A 24,015-nucleotide genomic window follows, 5' to 3' on the forward strand; every position below is an offset into this window, starting at 1 on the left:
AAAAAAATGGAATTCAACTTATTGCTTGAATAGACTGGGTGAATTAATCAAAATTACTCATACAAGACTCTGGCAAACACAGCTAGGAACATAATCTTCTTGAAATCGAGTATACATAAGACAGCACACATTTATAAGACATACAATTCCTCGAGACTTAATTTTATCAAAGGCCCATAGAAATGGTAGGCTCCATTACAGACAAACTGCATGCACAGACTATGCAATACACAGCAAAGAAACTGAAATATTTGGCAGACTTTCTGTTCAACTTACAAGTCTCATCCCATCCACAAAGAGATATGAAATATATGCATATAGGCATATGAAATAATAAATCCCCCACAAAAATTGACAAAAAGTGAATGTGTACACTTTGACTACGAGCCTCTGATCCTGGCCATTGTAGAATTTATTCCAAACTCAAACATCATGCATCTTTCTCTCAATCAATATCCCCGTTCCTTGAGCCAGTCCCAATATAATGATGAAAGAACCTCCTGAGCTATTGGATGAAAGCAACCAAAGCAAAGTCTAAACAGGTCGAGAAAGACGGACAGGCCAGTGGACCAACCAATGATACGCGAGCTTGAATACCTCTTGCAATTTTTACGTGGAGGTATGAAAAGATGCAACTTCCTTGCCACTTTGTGCGAGTTTGACATTCATTGATAAAGATAAAAATTCAACCAATCCAAAATAATCTACTGCACTCTCTTACAGTACATAAGGGTAAAGTATATGTATACATAATGTATGTCATAAAATCTTCACATTCTAAACATCGATGACCCATTTCACATGGAGGTTTACAATCATTGTTAAGTTATAATAACTACATTTTGTACCTCCATGAAAGAGCTGATTTTGTTTTTTGTTTTTGTATTTTTTTTTTTTTTTGTCAGCATTGGTTTTTTAGTTTGTCTTGCTAGCAATGTTATTTTGAGAAACTTACAAACACGTTTTGATGACATTTTCAGGATAGGTCTGTTTTAGTCGTACTAAAAGGAAAAGTGAGGTTTTTTGAGGGGATTCAGATCCTGATCCAGATCCACGTTTGTGCCAGTGGCCTTACAGCCTTGGTAGGGGGTTTCACTCTGTGAGTATAATGTACTTACATTTGCAAATCTGTACAGCAACAGCCATGATACAGCAAGTCAGTTTAGGAGTTTATCCTTAATCAGGGCTCCATACTAACTTTTTTTCTCTCTCTGGTGGCCTGTTCCGGCAAATGAAATCTTTAAATTTGAAATTTTTGTGGCTTGAAAAGGAAATGTGGTGGCAAAAAAATACAGGGAAACATAATAATGAATTTTGAGTCTTAGTTTGACGATCAGGCCACCAAAATGTAGCCTTTCTGGAAGTTTGGTGGCCCGGCACCTGCTTTAGTTGTTGCCAAAGTAACTGCAATACTCGCGACTTAGAAAAATGGCAAGCATCTTCATGAACTGGGCCCTCGATGCTTTAAACATCTACCATCATCCTCGAAAGCATACATGAGGCGCCACGGATATCAGTGGACAAACCTTCATTGTTTGACGACGGAATTCAAACATTCTACTTCACTGCAAAGGCTGTGGCTCTCCTCTTCCAACTCTTCATCGATCAACTGAGCATCATCTCACGAAGACATAAAGGCATTTTACAGCAGACACGCACTAGCCGTGGTCAGACTGGCAAAAGATTGAGATGTTTAAGGTCACAAGTCTTCACGATCTGTTATCGTATGGTCACACTGGCAGCCAAACTTCCCAATCTTTGGATCGAGAAGTTTGGGTCATTAGTGCACGTGTGCAAGAGAAGAAGAAAGAATATGCAGTCTGATGGCTAGTGATTGTGACGTAACAATGGACACCTATACATTACAATGGCCTTGTGCTTCTGAGGCATGACCCGAAAACAGGTGCTGGACTGGGCACATGACAAAGATCGTGAAGTTTCAGTTTCTAGCGGTCACACTGGCAAAAGATTGAGAAGTTTGGCGGGGGTGGGGGAAATATCCCTAGTTGGAGTGGGAAGTTTTGCGAGAAGTTTCGCAGGAAGTTTGCGGTCATACTGGCAAAACTTTGAGATCTTAAAGATCGCGATCTTAAAACTTTTTGATCATTTGCCAGTATGGCCGTGCCTAATATCAACTCAAACTTCGTTCAGCTCTGGCAATGAAAAGTAGGCAGGTATTCCCTGAAGTTCAGTGACAGTTTTCTGGACTACTTACAGTTTCTTCTGGCAACAATGTTGGCATTTTGCGAAGGAGAGCAACTATCGTAAACCTGATAATCTTGAGAATACATGTTTAGCTTTAGTCTCCTGTAAGTCACAACAGTTACAGATCTTTATCTCTTTTACTCTAATTTTACACAATGAAACAGCGCATCATTCACCAAGGACGGCTTTTGTAAAGGAAAAATAATTGCACGACACTCTGTTTTACGCTGTTGCCAAAATGCATAAGATGACTTTTTGTTTTGTTTATTGTCGATCTGCTGCTCTCTCACTGAAGTACCCTGACAACCATATTCTCCTGATGTTGGATTCATCTTGAATACGAGATCCTCTCCACAACAGCTGCTACGTGATGGCACAGACATGCAAAACAAATCCACTGCCAGTGGTATTTAGATAAAAACAAAAAGATGAAAAAAATTGTCATATTGATACTACTTGCTGACTTCATATATCATTAATTTCTCAATTTCCCAATGGCGCTGGGGGAAATTTAATACTACGGAAAACCCAAGATAAGAGGAGAAGAAGAAGGAACACTCCGGCAATGCACCTCAGGATCCATAAATGGTTCCCCTACAGGATCTTCTGCAGCAGAGCGTTGGCCAGATCGAACGTCTCGTCTGACACGAGCACGATGTCGTACTTGGCTTTGTAATCCTCCAAGTTGGCTTCAATCTAGAGAAGAGTAAAAAAGATCCAGTCATTCATCATTAACCCGTTGAGGAAGGACTGATTTTGCTGTAATACACACTTCCCATAGACACCTGCCCGAGTATTCTTGGGACTCGTCTTCAACGGATTTAACAATCAAGTAATGAAGTAGACACCAGTTTACATAATGTATACACCATATATTTCGCGAGTCTAAATTTTCGCGAATCAGGAATTCCCGACGATTTCGTGAGTGGCTAAATTCGCGATCGTGGAGTCTTGTACTGAACGGAGAAATGTGCATGCATACGTCACTTTCACATAGGGATCAGAGTCAATATTTTCATGTGTCTTTAATTTTGTGAATAGCACCTGACTTGCGAAATTTGTGAAAATAAAAACCTTGCGAAATATTCGGCGTATACAGTGACCATACTCAGGAAGAAAAAAAAAAAAATCAAACAAACAAAAATCAAAAAGCATGTACAGACAGGCAGACAGTCAATGTTGTCAATCACAGGAACAAAATAATATATAGATTTTTTTTGACATAACGCTGTGGACTATTGAATATGACATACATTTAGTGAGTTTTTAAAATTTTTTGTGTGAATAAGGACTTCTAGACAATATTTTGTGAGTGGTTAAATTCACATTCCTGGAGTACAGTAATGGACGAAGTAATGTACACCTCCATGTTGCATTTGGGTGCCTTCGAGCGCTCTCCTAAAGCGAACTGTACCGTACCGTACCCGCGCCAGAGGAGCGTTCGAACGCTCCTAAAGTGTACCGTACCGTACTGTACCGAGCCAAAAGTGGACCACTTCCCGGTGTGCTCCAAAAGCGTACCAAAGCGTACCAAAAGTTCGTTGTAAAGTATGCGCGTATCATGTGCATACGTCACAATGCAAAAACATCATTCTCTTTGTTCTGGACAGCTGTAAGTAGTTCAAGCGCCAGGGGTGAATGACATTCTTGCTACAAACAAGCGTGACCTTTCTAAAAATAACTCATGAGTACGCTTTCTCCACAGAGCACTCGAACGCTCCAAAATTGGCATGGTACGGTACGGTACGCTTTAGTTCAGTTCGCTTTAGAGCGCTCGAACGCACCCTTTGTGTCGGATTGAGAGTTGATATTTTCATATGTTTTAACATTTGTGAGTAGCATCTGACTTCCAAAATTTGTGGAAATGAAAACCCTGCGAAATATGTGGCAAAAACACATAGTTTCTGTGTTTTCAAAACAATAATCACTATTTGAATTTTGACTTCAAACTGCCTCTGGGGTAATATATTGACACATTTATGAGTTTGTGAGTCACAGCATTCAAAATATTAAATCACATCAAGCAATATTTACCATCTCTTGAAAAGAGGTATTGTAATACCTTTCAAAGAAAGTGTGATTTGTTTGCTCTTATAATGAGTGTAAAGTGCAGTGTGCAGAAAATTTACTGTCAAACATGCTTGACAAACAGACATACATCTTTTTTCATGGCAACTGTTGATAACAAGCACCTTTGATAAAAGTAGGACAATTATTGAACTTCATGGCAGCCTAACCTACATCCATCATCCAAAGTCTGATCAATTTTGAAACTGTAAGCTCAATACAACATCCAATAATTCAAAGTGCAAATCTCTCAATCACTCAAGTGAAAAAAACAAAACAAAACATAATATGCTCTACATAAGCAGCCATCTGTCTTCATAAGGTAACTTACTATATACCTCCGCCAAGGAGGTTATGTTTTTAAAAGCATTGAATTTGTTTGGTTGCTTTATATACTTTTCTTAACCTTATGAACGGATTGTGATGAAACTATCACAATAGGACTGTTGTTATACATAAGTGGAACAGTTGATAAGTTTTTGATGGTGATCTAGATCACAGGTATTTTTTTTTTTTTTTGGTGTGTTTTGTTTTTGTTACAGGATGTGTGCATAGTTTTCTGGCATTAGTGACCCCATGGCCTTGGCGAAATTTGCACTCTTTGAGTACTTCAAGGTATGAGTGTGGGAGTCTTGTTTCTTTGTTTTTGTTTTTATGAAATGCCATTTATATTGTGCATGTAGCTGAATGTGCAGTTGTTCAAGATGTGGGCGCTCCTTCCAGCCTAGCATTATTCCACCCCCAGGGATGCCCACACATTGTTGGCACACCACCTCCTTATCACCCTTGGGGGAAAACCAATCCTCGGATATTTGCAGAGTCATGGGTTTTCCTGATGACATTTGACAGTACTTAATGAGGAACTATTTCTACCCATATTTTCTCTTTAAAAGTAAGCATTTAAGATAATTGAAACATTTTCTCTACAAAATATTCCTCTCTACATCAAAAAACAAGTTAACATTAATAACTTCTCTTGATAGGAAAAATAAAGTCCTGGGGTCTGTTTCATGAAGTCATCACATAATTCGCTCACAGAAACTTTCAAAGAGAAGTAAAATCCATTTCATGAAGTCTCTCAGAAGTGTGTCTTATGAGTGAAAAGTCTCTCAAATTGGACTTTCAGGAAACAGACCCCTGGCCTAGCAGAACTTTTTGAACTCTATATATTGGCCTAAATTTATAATATGGCATGAAACACACACCTCTCATCGCCATCACCTATAGTGTGTAGGTGGCTACAAAAATGGACATAGGCCTAAACTATGAACAGGCGTGCCACAGCACCTATCATAAACATGTGTATTTTTAGATCCTGGCAATAATTTATTTTGAAATGAACAATGTGCATCCAGCTGTTATTTTGAACTGAACATTTTAAATGAACAATGAGAGTATGCGGTCAGCAGGTGTTCTGAATTAAATTATATTTTTGTTATACAAGGTGAGGAATTTGAAATGAACAACGAGCAGGTGTGCATTCAGCTGTTCTGTTTTGTTTTGATTTGGATTGGTTTGTTTGTTTGTTTGTTTGTTTTTTGAATGGCAGCATTTTTATTCCAAACTGAACATCTAAATTGAACAATGAAAGGTATGAGGTCAACACGTGCTCTGAATGACAAGTCTTCTTATGTAAGGTAGGGAGTTTAAAGTTAACACCTGGCAGGTGACATTTGATTGAATATCTTCTGAACAGACCATACCAAAGTCACAGTCTTTTGCTACAGCTCCAGTTGGAACCAGGTGCAATCATGGTTAGCAACAATAGTGACAAGATATTATGGCCAGGTGAAGCTGTTTAGAATCAGTTTCCATGGTGATGAATGGCTATGACACCACGTTTTGATTGATATGGGGTGCAAGTTGTTTATACTAAAAGCCAATTTGTGTTTTGCAGACAATGAACCCCCAGCACGGTCAATGAACTTTTTGCACGGTCAACAAACTTTTCTCATGGACAATGAACTTGTGATATTTTTAATGAATTCCCCCTACTGAAACCCATGGGGCTAAGCATTTCCCCCACTTACATCTCAAATGATAACATTAATAAACATCTATACACAGAGACAAGATTTCAAGAATTATGCTCACCATTTGGTAAGGGGGTCATCCCACAAGACTGATACCCATAAGTCTTATGGTCCACGAGACTGATATTGAAAATAAGTCCATGAGTCAAACAAAACACTTTCCCCCATCTTATTTATGTATACATGCTATATAAATTAAGCAGATATCCTGTAAAGAGTACAAACATTTTCGAGGGTCTAAAAACACTGGAAAATATTAACTCTGATCCTGACCTGAAAGCAATGTGTAAGCATATATATTTCCCTTCACTAAGATTCAACCACTCAGGATTTGGGCAGAAAGTCCTGATTCACGTAAATTTAGACTCGCTATTAAAATACATGTATACAGCGTACACAGTACCATAATGCAACATGTTTTCAAGGCAATGGCGAGTTGGTATCATTGTCTCAAAGTTGGAGCATCTCCCAACTTCAGAGCACAAACACCGACTCAAAATATCACACAACATCACCAGACAGAGGAAGAGCCCATTCTCACATGTAAGCGCTTGTTGAATAGAAACCTACAAACAGTGACGAGGCCACTCGACAAGGTGACCGTGGAAGCAAGAGTGTATCAACCTCTATCAGTTTGTGACATTATTGTCACGTCATGATGCACATCTTTACAGAGTGGTGAATGTGCCTTGTACTTACAGAACAAAGACAAAAATCAAAACACAAATGTGATGAACAGAAGGTTCATCATGTTTGGCGATAAGTAAATACACCAAAGGTAAGCGTTTGTTGCCAAAAAAACCCCAAAACAAACAAATCCAAGCATGGCCATCTAAACGAGGTGATCGGTGGGAGCATAGGTACAATCAACATCAATGTTGACATTACTGTCACTCAACAATGCACGTCCTAACATGCTACAAAAGTTACGAAACAGATAATCATCAAAATATGAAGTATGTATGAAGTATGTAACTGTAATGAAGAAATGTTTGACTCATTTTATGAGAAGTTGCGCAAATGGAAACAGTAATGGCTCTCACGTCTAAGGCAAATAAACCTAGTACGATAATAATACGATACAATATAATATAACCTACTACAAATATCTGCACTGAATTCATCTTTAACTAATAACACATTAATTAGCACATTTTTACACAGTTAGCATTCATATTCAAAGCATATTTTCATGCCAATTTGGAGATGAGAAGGCCTAAAACTAACACAGAGAAATAAATATAGATGGCCCTGGTTAAAGAATATCTTGGTATTTGGGAGAAGAAGTTCAAATGATCTAGATCTGGGCCCACCTTTCCCTCAAATTACTCGTTATCGAACCAAAATTTAATGTAAAATATACTCTAGGTATAACTCTGTTCACTTGCATTATAGTACAAAAATTTGGTTTCCCTGTCCAGGCATATTGTATGTGCACGCTCCGCCTAAACGTGCTCGCATAATCCCAATCCCTCGCAATTGTATAAAATCCATTCCCGCACTGAGCTGGCCAAATTAAAGATTGTGCCTATCCTCTTTGGATATTAATTCAGCATGGCAGCCACATATTTGGCTAGGTGATATCACACCTGGTGATTGTGCATCCTACGCTGAGCTAAGAACACATCGCCAAAGCCCAACTATATTCAATGCAAATGCTGCTATTCTATGCTCAGTAGCAGGAATACTGCTTCAGTCCCTATTAATTTTTATTCATTTCACTTTGTTTTTTAGAATGCAAGAAAGACAAGATTTTATTGAAATTGTCCAGAAGGTGCACTGTATCCCTTAGTTGGAATTCATATCCAGGATTTTGAGAGCTCAGAGCACCAAATCCTTGTAAGATTTCTGCCTCTTTTGGAGAATTGGGCAAAATAAGATCAGCCGTATAAATTAAGAATTTGAAGGAAAGTGGGGCGGAGAATGCAGGAACAAAGGTCAGCCATGGAGTATTGGAGGCAGGAATATGAGAATGTCTTTGGCTCGGCATTAAATGAGCTGAGCAGTTTGCTGCAGAATACTGTGTTTTGACAATGTCACGCAATCAAACCTAAGCCGGAATGAAAAGATATATTGGAAATGGCCATACACAAATTAGGACTGCCCTTTTGTTACTGATAACAATTCCAATCTAAAACATAAATGCAATTGTCCCATTTTCTGTCAATTCAATGTGGAAACTGGAAGGCAACTGCGCCCAAAGACTGCCTTTGATTTGGTAGAAAAGCAGACAACCTATCAACATTAATGGTCACATTAGATAGTGACAGCCATGTGTGAACCAACTGGCATGGCCAGATCATACATCGCTGGAAACCATGTTGAATGTTCGCTTTGCACAGACCAGATGCTGACATCACCAGTGCTTATTTACAACATTTAAGTCTCCTTTTACTACAACCTACGCATATACACACTTAACCCGTTTCAGAGAACGATAACCATAACAAAAGAATGTCAAACTATGTACTGGTAGTCAATTGCAAAATTGGAAGAAGTTGAGTTTGCTTACTAGACTATCCTCACTTATTACACTTACTTCACAATCAATAAGAAGAAGATGGCTTTTTGAAACTGCACTTTTCCAATCATCCCTCTTCCATGAATATCTTCGCATCATAATACCAAGCATGGATTTTACTATCGTCTTACTGATAGATACAGCTAACTACATTTTGAACATACAGGAACACCTTAACAAGTGTATAACTGCTTAAACATCATAAAACGCATAGGACCCTGACTTCATCACCTATGTTGCATTTAGAGTACTATTAAAATTGTTATAAGACGTGCATTGCTCTTAACGTGAAAACGCTGTCAAAATTTTTGACGATTACATCATATTGCTCCCACGATCACCTCATCACAACAGACAGCCTCACTGTGGAGACGAGTCTCTAGGCAACAAGCGCTTACCTGAGGACTGTGCGTTTTCCGCATCTAATCGCATCATCTTGTTTGGATGCCAAAGCATTCACTCATTGCTCCAAACTAAGGCGGAGGCATTCACTCATCACTCCAAACTAAGGCGGAGGATGCTGAAAATTGAGGTGAGAATAGATTGAAATAAGGTAAATAGTGCATCACTGCATAGTACACATGTATGCTTGCTTTTATGCGTATATATGCAAATATACACACATATATTGTAAAAGTGGAAATTTTTGTGCAAGTAATTTTTCTTGCTTGGCCGGGTTAAGATGAATTTTGCTTCTTTTTAATGCCGTAGAATAAAAACATCAAATAGTGTTACATAAAACAAGTACAAATATTTGCATGCTTTTATCTTCATGCTACAATGTAGTTTCTGGTTGCATGAAATGCGCAAAAATGTCCACTTTTACAGGACAGTCAATGTGTGCATCTATCTTGAAGTACAGTATACTTGTACATGTATGTGAGTATAATAGGTAGTTAAAACAGAAAGATGTGAAATATTCAAGACAGGCATACATTGTATACACACCTGCACATACTGATTTTGTTAGGATATGTACATGTACAAAAATTGTATGACAAAAATATCAGCAGTCACACTTATCTATACCTACAGTGGGCAATATAACACAAATTAGCGTCCTCTCTATAAAATTACTCTGTTGCACCCCCCCCCCCCATCCCACAAAACACAACAATTCTCTCAGTGTGAGGGGTTAAAAGGGGGAAAGGTCAAACTCACATGATCGTTGAGGAAGCCGATGGAGAGGACGGTCTGGGCCTGGGGCATCCCGTCGGCCATCTTGAGGTCACCCAGCATGTCGCCGAGGAGGATGACGTTTGTCCGGTGCATGTTGCTCTCAAAGTACTCTGGGTGGTGCTGGGCCACTTCATGCTTATTGTAGGTGTGGATTAGCTCCCCCTTGAAGCCCACCAGTCTATCCTGCATGCAGGAAAGTACCGAGTAAGAAAAAAAAAAATTGTCAACCACATCAGATATCTTTGTAATGCTGATTTTACATCTTATTGCCCATTTTGACAAACAGACAAAACTGCAAGTCAAACAAAAGAAAATTGCTAATTGCCTGCTGGAGAAAGTCAGTGCGATTTTGGGCGTAAAATAGCTGACAATAAGTTGGATAGACTCTATAAAACATGCTGCTGTGCACTTGTAGCAAAAGAGATTATGCACTTGACAAGCATTTGCACACTTAGCAAGAGATGGCTAGCCATGCATCCAGTAGAATCATGTTGCCCTATAGTCTATTTGCCCCCCCCCCTTTTGAAATGCAATTAAAGTTATCATTACATTAATTGTCAATATTTTTGCTCCAGATGTCTGATTTTGTTAATGATAATGATATGGACTGGCTGCTTTTGGGGGATATGACTTTAATTGCCCTCACGAGAATCTTATTGTTTGACTTTGGCAATATGATTTCTAGTCCAGGCAATAAATGTTGTATCCCCTTCAAGGCCAGTCCATATCATATCATTATCCACATCAAATGCACTGACGGAAACCTCCCCACAAAAACAAAACAAAACAAACAAAGCAAGAGCAGAACCTACTTTCAGAGCTGTGCATTTTCAGTCTATTTTCATGCAGAGTCAATATCTAATGCGAAGATTTTGATCGTCAGACCGTATAAAATGTAGGGTTGGAACAAGCTCTGACTTGAATTCTTCCAACAACACATGGCAGCTAACTGGTTCAAAGTACAGTCCCTATTATGAGGCGACAGATACCAATATTATCAAATGCAACCTCCCAATGAACAACATCAGCCTCAACAGAATGCCTAACTTACTGGAACCAGCTTGAGCGGTAAAAGAACGAGCAAACAAGAAAAATCAAGGGAATCATTTTACACAGATATTTGCAATTAGTGTAAAATTGCCGTTACTGTGACAACATGGTAAATAATTAGAAATGACTGCCTGTTTTCTGGATGCTGCCATGGGAATGACAATTAATGCAACATATAATAATCGCAGACCTCTTTAGGAAAAGTGCCCTAAAATTTCAGAAGTGGAGAGCATAAAAAGGAATGAAGGGAGAGATGGAAGATTGGATTCCCCAATTAACCTCTCATTTGGAGGTTAATTGGGGAATCCACATCAAACATGTTTAATTGTGTGTGAATTTGCTGAAGGCATAAGTATCACTAGAAGACATCAGTGAAGGTGGGGGGGCATACAAATGATGCACAGGTCTGAGTGCGTCAGTAGGAATTGTGTGCTAAGGTAAACGCTCTCTCTGCTCTGCTCTGCCATGGATGTCACTGCAAGTTGGCAATCACTGATGCAGTAAGCCTCCTCCAGCTCCCTCTTTTATCACAAGAGTGCAGCAATGTGGATGTTCTTTTGCCGGTTATCTCAGCCATTGTGGACAGGACAGTGAGCCGTTCTCGACCGCGTGATCTTTAGCTGTTTACAAATCCAGTCAGGACTAGATGTTCCATTTGCCTTTTCCGCATGACGTGACCGAAAAACTGCATCTGTCAGCATCTCGCATAAAGGTAATTATGCAAGGTTTAACCCATAAAGCAAAGAACTCAATTTTTTGATCATGTATATTAAACCTGATGGCAAATTTACTTGATGCATTTCCTTTTGGCTTGCCACAGATGCAAACCATGCAAACGGATTATTATGCTTGCTTTCATTTCAGGCCAATGAATTTCTTTTGGGGGGTCACCAAATTTACAGATTTTAGTGGCACAAACGGGCAACCAGATAAAAAAGTTACTGCCGAGTTCTGAAGGGGGGAGGGAAATGCAGTGTGGATAGAGTGTTTAGCAGTGCGTTACCTCGTCATCAAAGTCCATGAGATTGGAGATGACCTGCATGTTGGGGAAGAACTGTGAGAACTGGGATATGGCCTCGCTCAGGATGTCGCCGACACCGGCTGAGAAGACGAGCAGTGGCACGCCGGCCTCGTCGCAGCGCCGGAACATCTCGGTGACGCCGTCCCGCAGCATGACGCCCGACTTCGCCACCATCTCCTTGATGTCCGCTCGGTTGAGGCCGCAGCTGACCAGGAGGTTGTGGGCACTTGTCCACCTAATGCATCGTCGGGGAAAGATAGATTGATAGATAGACAGATAGATAGATAGATACAAGAGATGGTGTTTATAGACACATTCATGTCTTGCTAAGACCTGACTGAATTGCACAAAGAATTACATTGTAAAATAGAGGATAATTGTTACAAAATAAGTCTTGATATCAAAGAAAGATTAGAGTACACACACATAAACACACGAGCATTGAGAATTTAGGGTTTCTGGGACAAACACTGAACTAGGGCTTTCTATAGCTCAGTCTGTAGAGCACCGGGCTAGCAATCTGGAGGTCTCGGGTTCGATTCCCGATGGAATCTAATTTTCTTTGCTCAATTTTCCACGAACACATAAATAAAGTGAGATCTTATCACAAAGGATACTGGTGGGGCAAGCCGTAAACTGACACTACATAGCAAATGCACTCATGATAAGGGTTTGGTATTCATTCTCCCCCTTTCACCACCTCTTACACACAAACCCTGAGGATAGTGATGCATGTCAAATGTTCCCGTTCATCTCTCAGCGGGTGGTCAAACTTCGATTCCCTTGTTGACCATCCAATGTGATACAAAGCGGAACATTCAGCAGGCAAGATAACACTGGCGGAGAATCAGAAGGGCTTTATTGCATTTTTTTTTTTTGGGGGGGGGGGAGGGGGGAGTATGGAGTATTGAGTTATTGGTATCATGTTGTAGAAGCTCCATCTCCTCTACATTATGGTGTCAATTTTATTTCACTTTCATTTTTCAGTAAAATGTTAAAAATCAAAACCACAAGGGTGCTATTTTACCTTATATTTGGAACAATGCTAACAAATCTGCCCACTTTTGTTTCATCTCTGCTTACACTCAACTCTTAGAATGTGATAACACCCTTCTGATTCTCAGCTGACGATACAATTTGCGTCATTGTACCAAGGAGCTCCCTGGTTGTACTCACCATTCCACCATCAGGTTGTACTTCTCGTCCACTGTAAGTTTGCCGTCCACTTCAAGGGGGTAGTACTTACTCCGCAGTTTACAGGCGGCCTCCCTGTAGGACTCTGGAAGCATCTTGCACTCATCCAGAACACCTGTTATGAGACAAAAGAGGCAACCCTCTGGACTGTAACTAAGTATTTACTGGAAGCAATGAATATTTCGTGGACTGAATATATTCCTGAACTCCACGCTCTACTGAACTAGGGTAATGATAAAATGCAAATATTTTTGACACACTAAAAGTACATAAAGAAATACTCTTGTCCGCTAGAAATATGAACAAGTGAAGTTCATTGAAATTGGCCCAATGGAACAACAAATTGCACTAAAGTTGCCACTTTTACAGTGTGTGACTCCTAGAACATGTTACTCTAGTAGTGTTGCAGACATCACAGCTAAAGAGAACAAAACAAAACAAAAAACAAATAAATAAACACACAAACAAACAAACAAAAAACACACAAACAGAAATATAAAGTCACTTTAGATGAAACACAGGAAGTCAGACATCTGTTCAAATACCAAAAGTTTAACATCTTCACAATTATCATGGCAACAATTATGGAATATGAATGTTCAGAAACTGAAATTTCAGGCAACTGATTGCAGCAGTACAATTGTACATGTACCTATTGTGTTTTACTGTCTACCTTCCAGCAAGCTTGAATGGACCTTGACCACAAAAATTTTCTGGTGACATGCTTTTCAATTAGCTTTTGAGGTATGTCTGTCTCTCTTCCTTTTTTTTTTTTCTTTCAGGGATGAAATGCAGTGGGACAATTACTGTAGGTGACAAATACTTCGCAAATAGGGAGTTCTATGACAATGGGTGGTTCAATGGGCTATATGGGCATGATATTGTACTGCTTGCATTGTAAATGCTCAGTGTATAGGTGTGCACATGTACATTGTATACAATTGCAGTAGGCTAGGAATTTGTGTGTAGCTGCTGCCTGCTTATGTTGCATGTATGTGTACGTATACATTGCTATAAGCATTCATCCGAAAGAAATTTTGGCGGGCTGCAAAATCCACAAAAATGAAAATAGTGTGAAATATTCAGCATACTAATAGCATCTTCAGTAAATGTATTATCAAAATGCTACAAGTCTGGAGAATTTACGTACCAAAACATAGGAATGATTAATGGCAGCTTTAAGAGCCTGCTGTGGTGAGGGGTCACATCTGTGTACATAGGGTCATCATTAACACTCACACTTTCCTTCCTGTCACTGGGTATACAATTTGCACCTGTAGTACAGACACCCTGAACCCCATTCCAATTCCTTACTAGGGAGGATTCTTGCCCACTCCTATCCAGAGCAGAGTCTATGACCCCGTTTACAGTGCGGGGCTGGGCCGAGCCGCGGCCGAGCCCAGCCTCAATTGCGGGGCTGAGCCCCGCAATTTTGTCCGTTTACACTGCCGGGCTCAGCCGCGCTTTTAATTCAAACCTTTCAATATTTTGTCGTAGTGGTGCTCTGCTTGTAAACAAACACAATTTGGTCCTGGTTTTCAGACCCTTTGGCAACTGGATTCCATGGTGACGAAGTTGCCGTTCGGGCAAAGGCCTTTGCTGAAGGAAAAATCCTTTGAGGACAAAACCACCTTAAACTATACTAGTTTTCGACGTTGAGGGGGTTTATATTGTGAATAGCGAAATAGTACGGCCAGAGGGTCTGGAAGCCAGACTAAAATTGGCCGCGCATTTGGCCCAGTTTGAGTTTACACCAAGAAGAGGCCATGGCCGCGGCCAAGACCACCTCCAGAGCGTGGCCAAATGCGCGGCCAATTTTGGCCTCGCATTTGGACTTTTGCGCGTTTACACTGAAATGAAGGAGGGCTCGGCCGCGGCCGAGCCTCGCACTGTAAATGGGGTCTAAATCATAAATTTGGCAGAAACATCATTCTTCCCCCTTCATGTAGAGCTCTCACACACAAAGCCAGAGTGATAAAATATACTGTAAACCATTGATTAAACAAATTTCACGCTGGAATTTTCTCTTTTCAGTTTTTCATAATAAGAGTTTCACAAACTTACTTTCCAATAAAATTCTTTACAAGGAGTTTCCCTTTGTTATTACCAGACATTTCAACTCTCTATCATGCTGGAATACACCGCAATGGAGGCCATGTTTTGTCTTTCTGGGAACAACGCACTTTAATTATCTCTTGTGAACTCGGTAAGTTCATATCAAGCAGTAAAGAGTACTTTTAACAATCTTTTGTCAAGTGAGTATCTACAGTGGTATGTCCGTCTCAGTAAGGTCATACTATTAGTAAGAGCAGAATCTCTCAATTATTTCAAAAAGAACAAAAGAACAAAATGGGAGAGAGAAAGACAATGTGAGTGTCTGTCAGGGCACATAGAGGACCATGACCAAATGTAACTGGGTTAAAAGGTCAAATAAATGGCTGGGTAAAAAAGGACAGAAAGGAAAAGAAGGAAGTCAAAAAAGAGGATGAGATGAATAGATACTTTAATATCAAAGGGGGGGGGGGGGGGGGATAAAGACCAGAGAAAATTTGTTGCTATTGTCTTTGAGTATGCTGACAATCAAACAAAATTATCATTGTGGTGTAGGAAGAGTTAGCCTAGCTTTAAGGCACTGAGATGTTTTTCTTCAGGTATACAACAGTGTATGTCTGTTAAGTTAACATTTACATCAATCCCAAGCACAGACAAGTCCTTCCATGGACTGACTAGTCAATCAAAACATGGACAATCAAGGGAGTTATCACATGTCAGTTATTCTTGACTGATGCTGCAGAACAGGGTGTTAAGGTGAGAGAGATAAATACACATAAATCAACAGCCTGGAAGCAAGGCTAAAACAGTGTATGTACAGGGGCTAATTCTTACCGTGGCACGTTGGTATTTTCCTGCCATTATGCATGAACCGTGATATCGTCCTGTCAAAGTCGGATACAACCTGTTGGAAGATTGGAGGGAAAACAATGGATTTAATGAAAAGTGACATCTCTCTCTTTCTCTCTCTCTCTCTTTTAAAGTATTTAATCATTGCAATCAGGGCAAGCATTGCAAACAAACACAAAGAGAGGAAAAATGTGCACCTCGTTATCAAACTCCCATTGTCTTTCCAAATCTAATGACAGGAGGCTCAGTCACAGGTCCTGTAGGGAGACCAACAGTCCCATAAAATCAAAATCGAGGAGTTTCCCAGGAGCAATCAAAGAGAAACAGTACTTGTGTGTGTCATGCATCACAATTAGTCAAATCATTCCTGAACTTCCTCCTCTATGACATGAAATACAAACAGAGGATATAAGTTTTTCACATCCCACTACCACTGATTTTATCCAAGAAGCTCAACAAGAATACTTTAAAAAGGGCAGGGATAGAAGAACAGTGTAGTTGGTAAAGGCAGTGTCAGCAAACATAATTGTGGCTTTTTATTATCTTTTTTTTCTTTTAAGGGAAACAAATGTTGCAGTTACATTGTACTTTATAAATTTGTGATGACTGGAAACGATTTTCTGATTTTATCAGAGTGGTTGGCAACATGTACTTTTCAAAAGGAGCTCGGTGGATGAACCTGTGCTACACTGATTGTACATGTGTTTCCGTGTCTGCATGAAATCTGTCCTTTTCCCCAAGGATCCTTTTTCCAACAGTAGGAAAAACATAAACAGGAGAAAGATGGAGACACTGCAATGTTAGCCAATCAAAACAGGAGGGAGATGGGGACACCACAGTGTTAGCCAATATCAAAGCCATGATACTAGTCACGATGAAGAAATACTATGGATCTCTCCTCACTTGAAAGTTGGACTCCGCTTACCTGTAATTTGTTTCTTCCGTCCCTGATGAGCTGTGTGACTTTCTCCTCTACCTTTTCTGGGTCTCGTATATGAACGTGTTTCTTCTGGAACACTTGCATCTTTGGTGGAAAAAAAAAATATTGATAAGAAATGAGGTCAAAGTCGAGGAATTTACAAAGCATAATTCATAGATTATCCAAAATTTGGAAAAATCTCACAACTTCATCCAGCATGTCTTTCTGGATGAAGTTCTAAAAGCTCGCATCTGTGACTTGTTGACATTGTGAAGATTAGTTTGAAGAGAAGTAAACACTGAAAATATTATCTACGAAAACATGAAAAGATTGATGTGCACTTCTTTCAGAAGTATATCTCAAGTCCAAAATTAACTTCAAATTACCTACAGGTGTCAAAAAGGCAGCCTTAAAAGGAGTGAAAAAAATGAAATGTAATTCATAGATATACGTATATAAAAAAAAAAAAAACTTGAAATACAAGTAGGTTTTACAAACTAATGTTTGCACTCTGGCTAATCATAGTGTTTGTAAATTTCTGCTCACTCCAGGTTTATAAAAAGATGAAAGCTATTTAAAAAGCTGTAAGATATACTCTGTACAAATACAGAGCAAACAACTGAATGTTGTAGTGTACAAAAATATATCTAGCACCCTTCAAGTCCCCACCCCTTTTTCCCCAGCTAATGCCCTAGAGGTGGGGCGGGGGGGGGGGGGGGGGGGAGCAAAAATCATTCAGGAAGTGACACAACACACTGAACTTGGTTTGGTTCAAACTCGCTTTTTTGGAAGAAGACCCATGTTTTTATGCCCATTGTGTTGTACTGCTGTCACCTTGTATCTGACCTTTGACATGTGATGATTGTACTTGTACAGATACCAGCCTTATTACAATGTATCTCCAGTGTACAATTCTGTAGGTTGCCTCAGCAGTGAGCTTGTACAATGTACCCAACAGAGTACTGCTACACACAAGCACTCTAGCTATTTGCTCCTGTGCCTAGCAGTCCACCTTTACACAATCTATAGACTGAATCTTTGGCCCCTTTTCCTCTGATATCTTGCTCACTAAAGACTTGATAGTTCATACACATCACAAATTACTGTGCAATAATTGTTAATTATCTATGATTTTGGTCCTCTTTTTCTCTCAAAACACTGACTGACATACAATGTACACGAGTACTTTGGATCAATATGGTCTGCTGCTTCCATTGTGCCGAGTAGTAAAATTACTGGCTGTGTACATGTATGACAATGATTGACTGCATAATGTTGGACTGGATATACACATGTTGCAGCTTGCATACCAAAATATTTGCATGATACTCTACTGGCATGGCAGAGGAAAGATAAGTTGCATCATAAAATGGATTTTTGTATCTGAATCAGTAGTAGAGATAATATGTAATGTTGTAATGGGCACAAAAATATCATGCAAATACCTTGCATTATCCAGGAACTACAGCTTGTATGCAATGCTAACACGAATGCATGTTGACTCTTATTGATTCATAATACCTTGATTATCACTCATGTGGTCAAAAAGAAGTTACATGTGTACATGTATGTGCCATCATTTTACAACAATACTTCAACTAGCTTTCTTCATTTAGTAAGATTCTGGCAATAACATCATCTCACAATTACAATGTTTGGGTAAAGTACTGATATGATTATCTAAAGACATTAGAATGCACCTTCCCCTAGACGGAGCATAACTTGCATGCTTGCCTGCAATGTCTTGTGTTTTTAATCAATTACATACATTTTTTATGTATATTAGTAACATAATGTCTAAGCTTAATGTAAACAGTTGGTCTCACATAAATCAAGACGAAAATTTCACAGTCAGTCGAAACAATGTAACAAAAAGTATAACCTACAGATTTTATCTCAAACTAGGAAAGATGAAATGGTGAGTTCCCACACAATGGATCGATATCAGTTACACAAGACCTAGAATTGAATACGTCAGTACCTTTGTTTGGCACAACACAAGATCATAAGCCATTCATCTAAAAGAGGTCTACACAGTGCCATGAGGTCACATTAAAAAATAATGCATCTTGCACTTCACACACTGCATTCCTGTACCTCAGAATAGGATGTTGCAAGTTAACACAAATGCGAGGCACTAATGAAATGAAACTAGCCACCTGTGTGACTGATGAAGTTTAATCTGGTAGGCATCACATACATACAAAATGTATGTATTATCGCTAATGGTATAATTGTCCATTTCCCATTGAGACTGACAGAAGGGGGGTTGGTCCCAAATTGCACAAGATGCCAATGTGGGCCGATGCCAGCAACCAAACTGATGAAATTCGGTGGGAATTCCACAAGCACATTGCTTTTTGTTTACTTGTTTACTTTGCATGATACTGCAAATATTTAAGCCTCTAACATATGTAATATATAGCAAAGTACATGTACATGTAAGCTTATGTAATTCTTTTTTGCTCTGTGTATTGTAAGAGGTCAAATTTCAGAAAACAAACAAGGAAGACAAGATTATCATTTAGTTAATTGGCAATAACATGTGTTATACCCCTAGGATGATATCGTTATGCTAGAAAGTGCTGTATTTGAGCATACATGTGTACACTGTACAAGTGTATCTCTCCTATCCGGCCAAATCGATTATTCCGACACCTGCCGGTCCCGACATGGTCGAATAATCGAGGTCCTCCTGTAATTCAAAGTCAGCCATACGTACATGTACATGTGTAGGTGTTCGGTTGTACCAGTATGCTGCATATTGTCCCATTGTAGGGTGTAGGAGCACAAAAATACATGAGGCTGTCATTGTCTCCATGACAGCTCTTCCATTATTAAACTCTATAGTTTGTGAGTAAAATCCACACTACAAATTGATGTTATAACTGAACCTCTTTTTGCTGATTGTGATATGCAAGGGTTTACAGTTGTATGGGCAATGTAGCGTATGGACATGGAGTTGAACGGAATGTTTAACCCGACACACACTGTAAAAGAAGATTATTTTGTGTCAAAACCTTGAGTACATTGTAACTGTTATACACCTACAACCTGTAGAGTTGCAGGTTTCAAGACATTTTTTTGGTCTTGGTCTTGATGAAGACACTTCATTTGGTGATCTTGGAAAAAGTTATACAGCTAAATGTTACAACAATAGAAGAATTTTTCTGCCAACTGTATCAAAATTGTGTGTGTTTACACTAAAAATGATGTCCAAGAAATGAGCAAAGCAAAACACACTAGGATCAAAAATTGTGTGTGGATCTAAAGACATCTGTTGGCAGTGCCTACACTAGAGAGCTATCCATACCTTCCGCTATAGTGTACATTCGACTTTATCTTTATCTCCCCTGAAATGACCTGGTCACTGAGTGCAATGTGATAGGGGTGTGTTTTGACTCAAGAGGATCAATGCCACACTACATGGAGCTATTCAGATATCTGAGTTCCCTGATGTGTGATAGATTACAACTTAATATCTGCTTCTACTGCACTTACAGCTGTAGATATTACAACATGAGAAAAAGATTTCTGAATCTCCGCCCCCCCCCACCCCCCACACAAACAGATTGCCATATATCCTTTAATCTGCATTACAAGAAATACAAAACCTATCTGGTTCGATGGGGACAATTGCTAGTTTTCCTTTTTGAACTATTTTATATGCTCTTGTATGATGCACAAATAACATTTAAATCTAATCAAGACAAGGAATTGAGGTGTGATTTACAATTGTACAATGAGCCTGTTAAAAGCTGACCCAAGAAATTTGACATTAAATATTTTCCTGTCCAGTTTAAAGACACAATTGACAGTTGAAGTGAGAAGCATGCTGACCTTTTGAAACAATGGTCTCGTACAAGTCAGAAGTTTGCATGCAGATTACAGTGAGTGTTGGTTTAAGAACATCCTGTACAGGTAGAGCTTTTAACCTACAAATGTATGCTGGATGCAATGTACAGTCCACTGCATGGAAGTCCACTCTGTTCTACTTCAGAGTAAACAACGCAATACTTAAGGTTTACTTTAAATACACATATTGGACCATTGACCTATAGGAAGTGAGATTGTTTCAGTAAACTGAACCCAGTCATTGACAAGGACCACTGTACCATCATAAACGCAATGACACCTTCAAAGACTGGTCAAGGGAGGGTTAACGACCTGCAGACACAAAGAGGAGATCAAGCCCTCCATGTAGTCTGCAGTGCATGAAAGGCTAAGGGCTCCTTTCACACCACAAAAACTCTCTAAGCAGTGAGTGATGTGACCCTTTCAATTGTACCTTCCTGAAGTGATAGTGGATAGAGGAGAGTAGACAAAAGAAGTTTATCTACCCCTAGACAGGTGCCTGAACATACAAGTAGCTGTAGAGTGCCTTTTGCTTGCTGTGGCTACCAGAGCATTGTAGGTACACTGTAGTTCCTCAACTTGTGTTCCTAAACTAAGGGCCCTGTTTCATAAAGTTGTTCATAAAGTTACGAATGACTTACGAGCGACTGGTGATCAGTTCTTGTGGTGAATTATTGAAATTCTAGTAAGTATAGCACATCGCAACTGATCACCAATCGCTCGTAAGTTGTTCGTAACTTTACGAACAGCTTTATGAAACAGGGCCCAGTGTTCAAGAGGCACTGTAATGACAGTAAATTAATTTTGTAGATAGGACCTTATCTACTTAAGGCAGCGTCTTCAGCTCTCTTCTCTTAACACAGATCCCTGCCATTAATGACTTTTGCCAAAGCAATAGCTCTATACAGCTGACCATTTCTTCCGAATACACTTGGGTCGTATTTCATTAACAGTGTATATAGTTATCAGACCAATTCTCTCTAGAAGAGCAACTTCTTGTATAAACTCGTAGTGACAGCCAATCACGAAGCAGGGCTCTTGTCCTTATACCACCAATCAACACTTGCCACTGCAGCAAGACTTGCAATGATTACAGCAACTTCCTATGAAATGGAGAACTGGGTCAAGAGAATCAGACTTCTGTCCAGCGACAGGGCCGTGTATAGACATAGTTAGAGGATATCATAATTGTAGACAAGACAATTTCTCCAGGGATGCAATACAATGGAAAGGATACAAACTATGATTGTACTGTATCTTTTATGAAAGCTTTATATTTCCAGTACTCAATAACTCTTCATCAACCCAAACAAGGCCACTGAGTATGGTATTGAAGCAACAATTCTATATATGAAAGGGCAAAAACTTTAAATAACTTAGAAGTGCTTCTGACAATATATGCCCACATTTCATATTCCCAAAAAGGCAATGACTTTGCTAAAATTGGATGGTTTCTAATTTGCAGCTAATATTTAGATTCAAGAGCAAGATTTTCCAGCAGGATGTTTAATCAAACTTTTAGCCACATCAGTCACACAAAAATAATGCTCATACATGTCATAGAGTCACTTTTTTGGCTTTGCTGTCATGATATTTTGCTTCACTTCAATTTTGGTAGGTTCCTATGACTTCTACAAGCATTGATTATCACGTCTTTCACCAAATATTTCCCAGGAGAAGAAAGAAAAAGGGAGGAAAACAAGAAGAAGGAGAAGAAAAGAATAGCTTTCATGGATGGCTTTGAAAAATGGTGATAGGAACAGAATAGATTCTTTAGTTTCACTATCAGACAATTTACAGTACACCTTCAGCCCAAGTGAGTTGAATTTACTTTCAAGATTGAATTTGAAGATTAAGAACCAAGATCTATTGATACAGTACTAGCCCCTGTGCTGTATGACCCAAATGCATGTTAGCTTGTTGATCTAACAGTCACTTTGGCCTGGGTATATTGTGTATATGGGATGTGATGGCTGGACCTGCACCTGTGAAACAATCTCAGTCAACAACATTTAAACGAAATTCTCTGCTCCATCCTTCGTCCTTTACAAATCTAATAACATAATGTAAGATCCAGTGATTATGTTTTACTTTTAGCTGCTAGATCATCTAGAAATAGTTAGACTTATAGAACACTAAATTTTAACTTCTAAAGGCAAGCTGAGAAGACATGTTAGAATCCTACCATTACTGTCAGACAAGTGGAATCTAAATTCAAGTACAAATCACCATGTGGCACTACCCATACGTCTTTTTAAAATATTAGATTATAATGTTTCTATGTCCTTCTTTGCACTGGTAGAAATAGGGTCTACACTATACTACCTAGCTACTCCAGCACCAATGCTACAAACTGGGAAATTGCGGTTGCGTGGAGTATTTATTTCACACTGCCAATTAGATCTATGCCACCGGGGCAGTCTATCGCAGGAATCTCCTCGCGTCCCTGGGAATGGATAATAGTCGCAGCTGCTTCGACCAGCGCATACGACCTTTGACTTAGCCAACACCAAGTGTACGTACACAAAGTACAATATGTGGGGTTAGTACGCTTGAGCTTGTACGTTGTTTACTATGATGTACGATCTACGAATACAATGCAGTCATGTACGACGCCGGCACTTACCATGTCAATGATCTTCGTCCTTTTTGATTTCCTCCTCGACATGAAGAATGCAACCGCCAGCGCTCCAGCGGCAACCACACCAGCAGTCACCGTCATCTTCGCTGTAGTCGATCGCAGCATTTTCACGACAGATGATGTGAACACTGAAGAAATTGAAAACAATCTTGAAGGTTACTCAAGGCAGTTTGGCTAGCTGTGTCAGCTGAATTTGAAGAGCAGAGAGGCCAGAGAGTTTACGTATTAACGTTACAGAAAAACAAAAAACAAAAAACGTAGCGACCGTTAAATTATACAAAGTGTGTATGAAGTGTTAGTAAATTTAGTTCAGTCTACATTTACTGGTACATTTCTCCCACTCTTTTCACTATTTATGAGCAAGTTTACTGAGTATCTTCAATCTTAACTGACCCACCTTTAATATAATAGGTGCCTACTACATGTAGC

At 39.4% G+C, this 24,015-nt stretch overlaps 1 protein-coding gene across 1 annotated transcript; it reads right to left on the minus strand.

The window, feature by feature from the left end:
• Positions 1–2,418: 2,418 nt before the first annotated feature.
• LOC140245405 (cytosolic 5'-nucleotidase 3-like) lies at positions 2,419–23,691 on the minus strand. Its single transcript, XM_072324982.1, has 7 exons — positions 23,572–23,691; positions 17,097–17,195; positions 16,157–16,226; positions 13,253–13,385; positions 12,059–12,311; positions 9,988–10,188; positions 2,419–2,901 (listed from the first exon to the last, which is right to left on the minus strand). The coding sequence occupies exons 1-7, from the start codon at positions 23,689–23,691 to the stop codon at positions 2,800–2,802; spliced, it is 978 nt and encodes a 325-aa protein (XP_072181083.1). The 3' UTR covers positions 2,419–2,799.
• Positions 23,692–24,015: the final 324 nt, after the last annotated feature.

The sequence above is a fragment of the Diadema setosum genome, chromosome 22 (assembly GCF_964275005.1).
Source record: "Diadema setosum chromosome 22, eeDiaSeto1, whole genome shotgun sequence".
Taxonomy (NCBI): domain Eukaryota; kingdom Metazoa; phylum Echinodermata; class Echinoidea; order Diadematoida; family Diadematidae; genus Diadema; species Diadema setosum.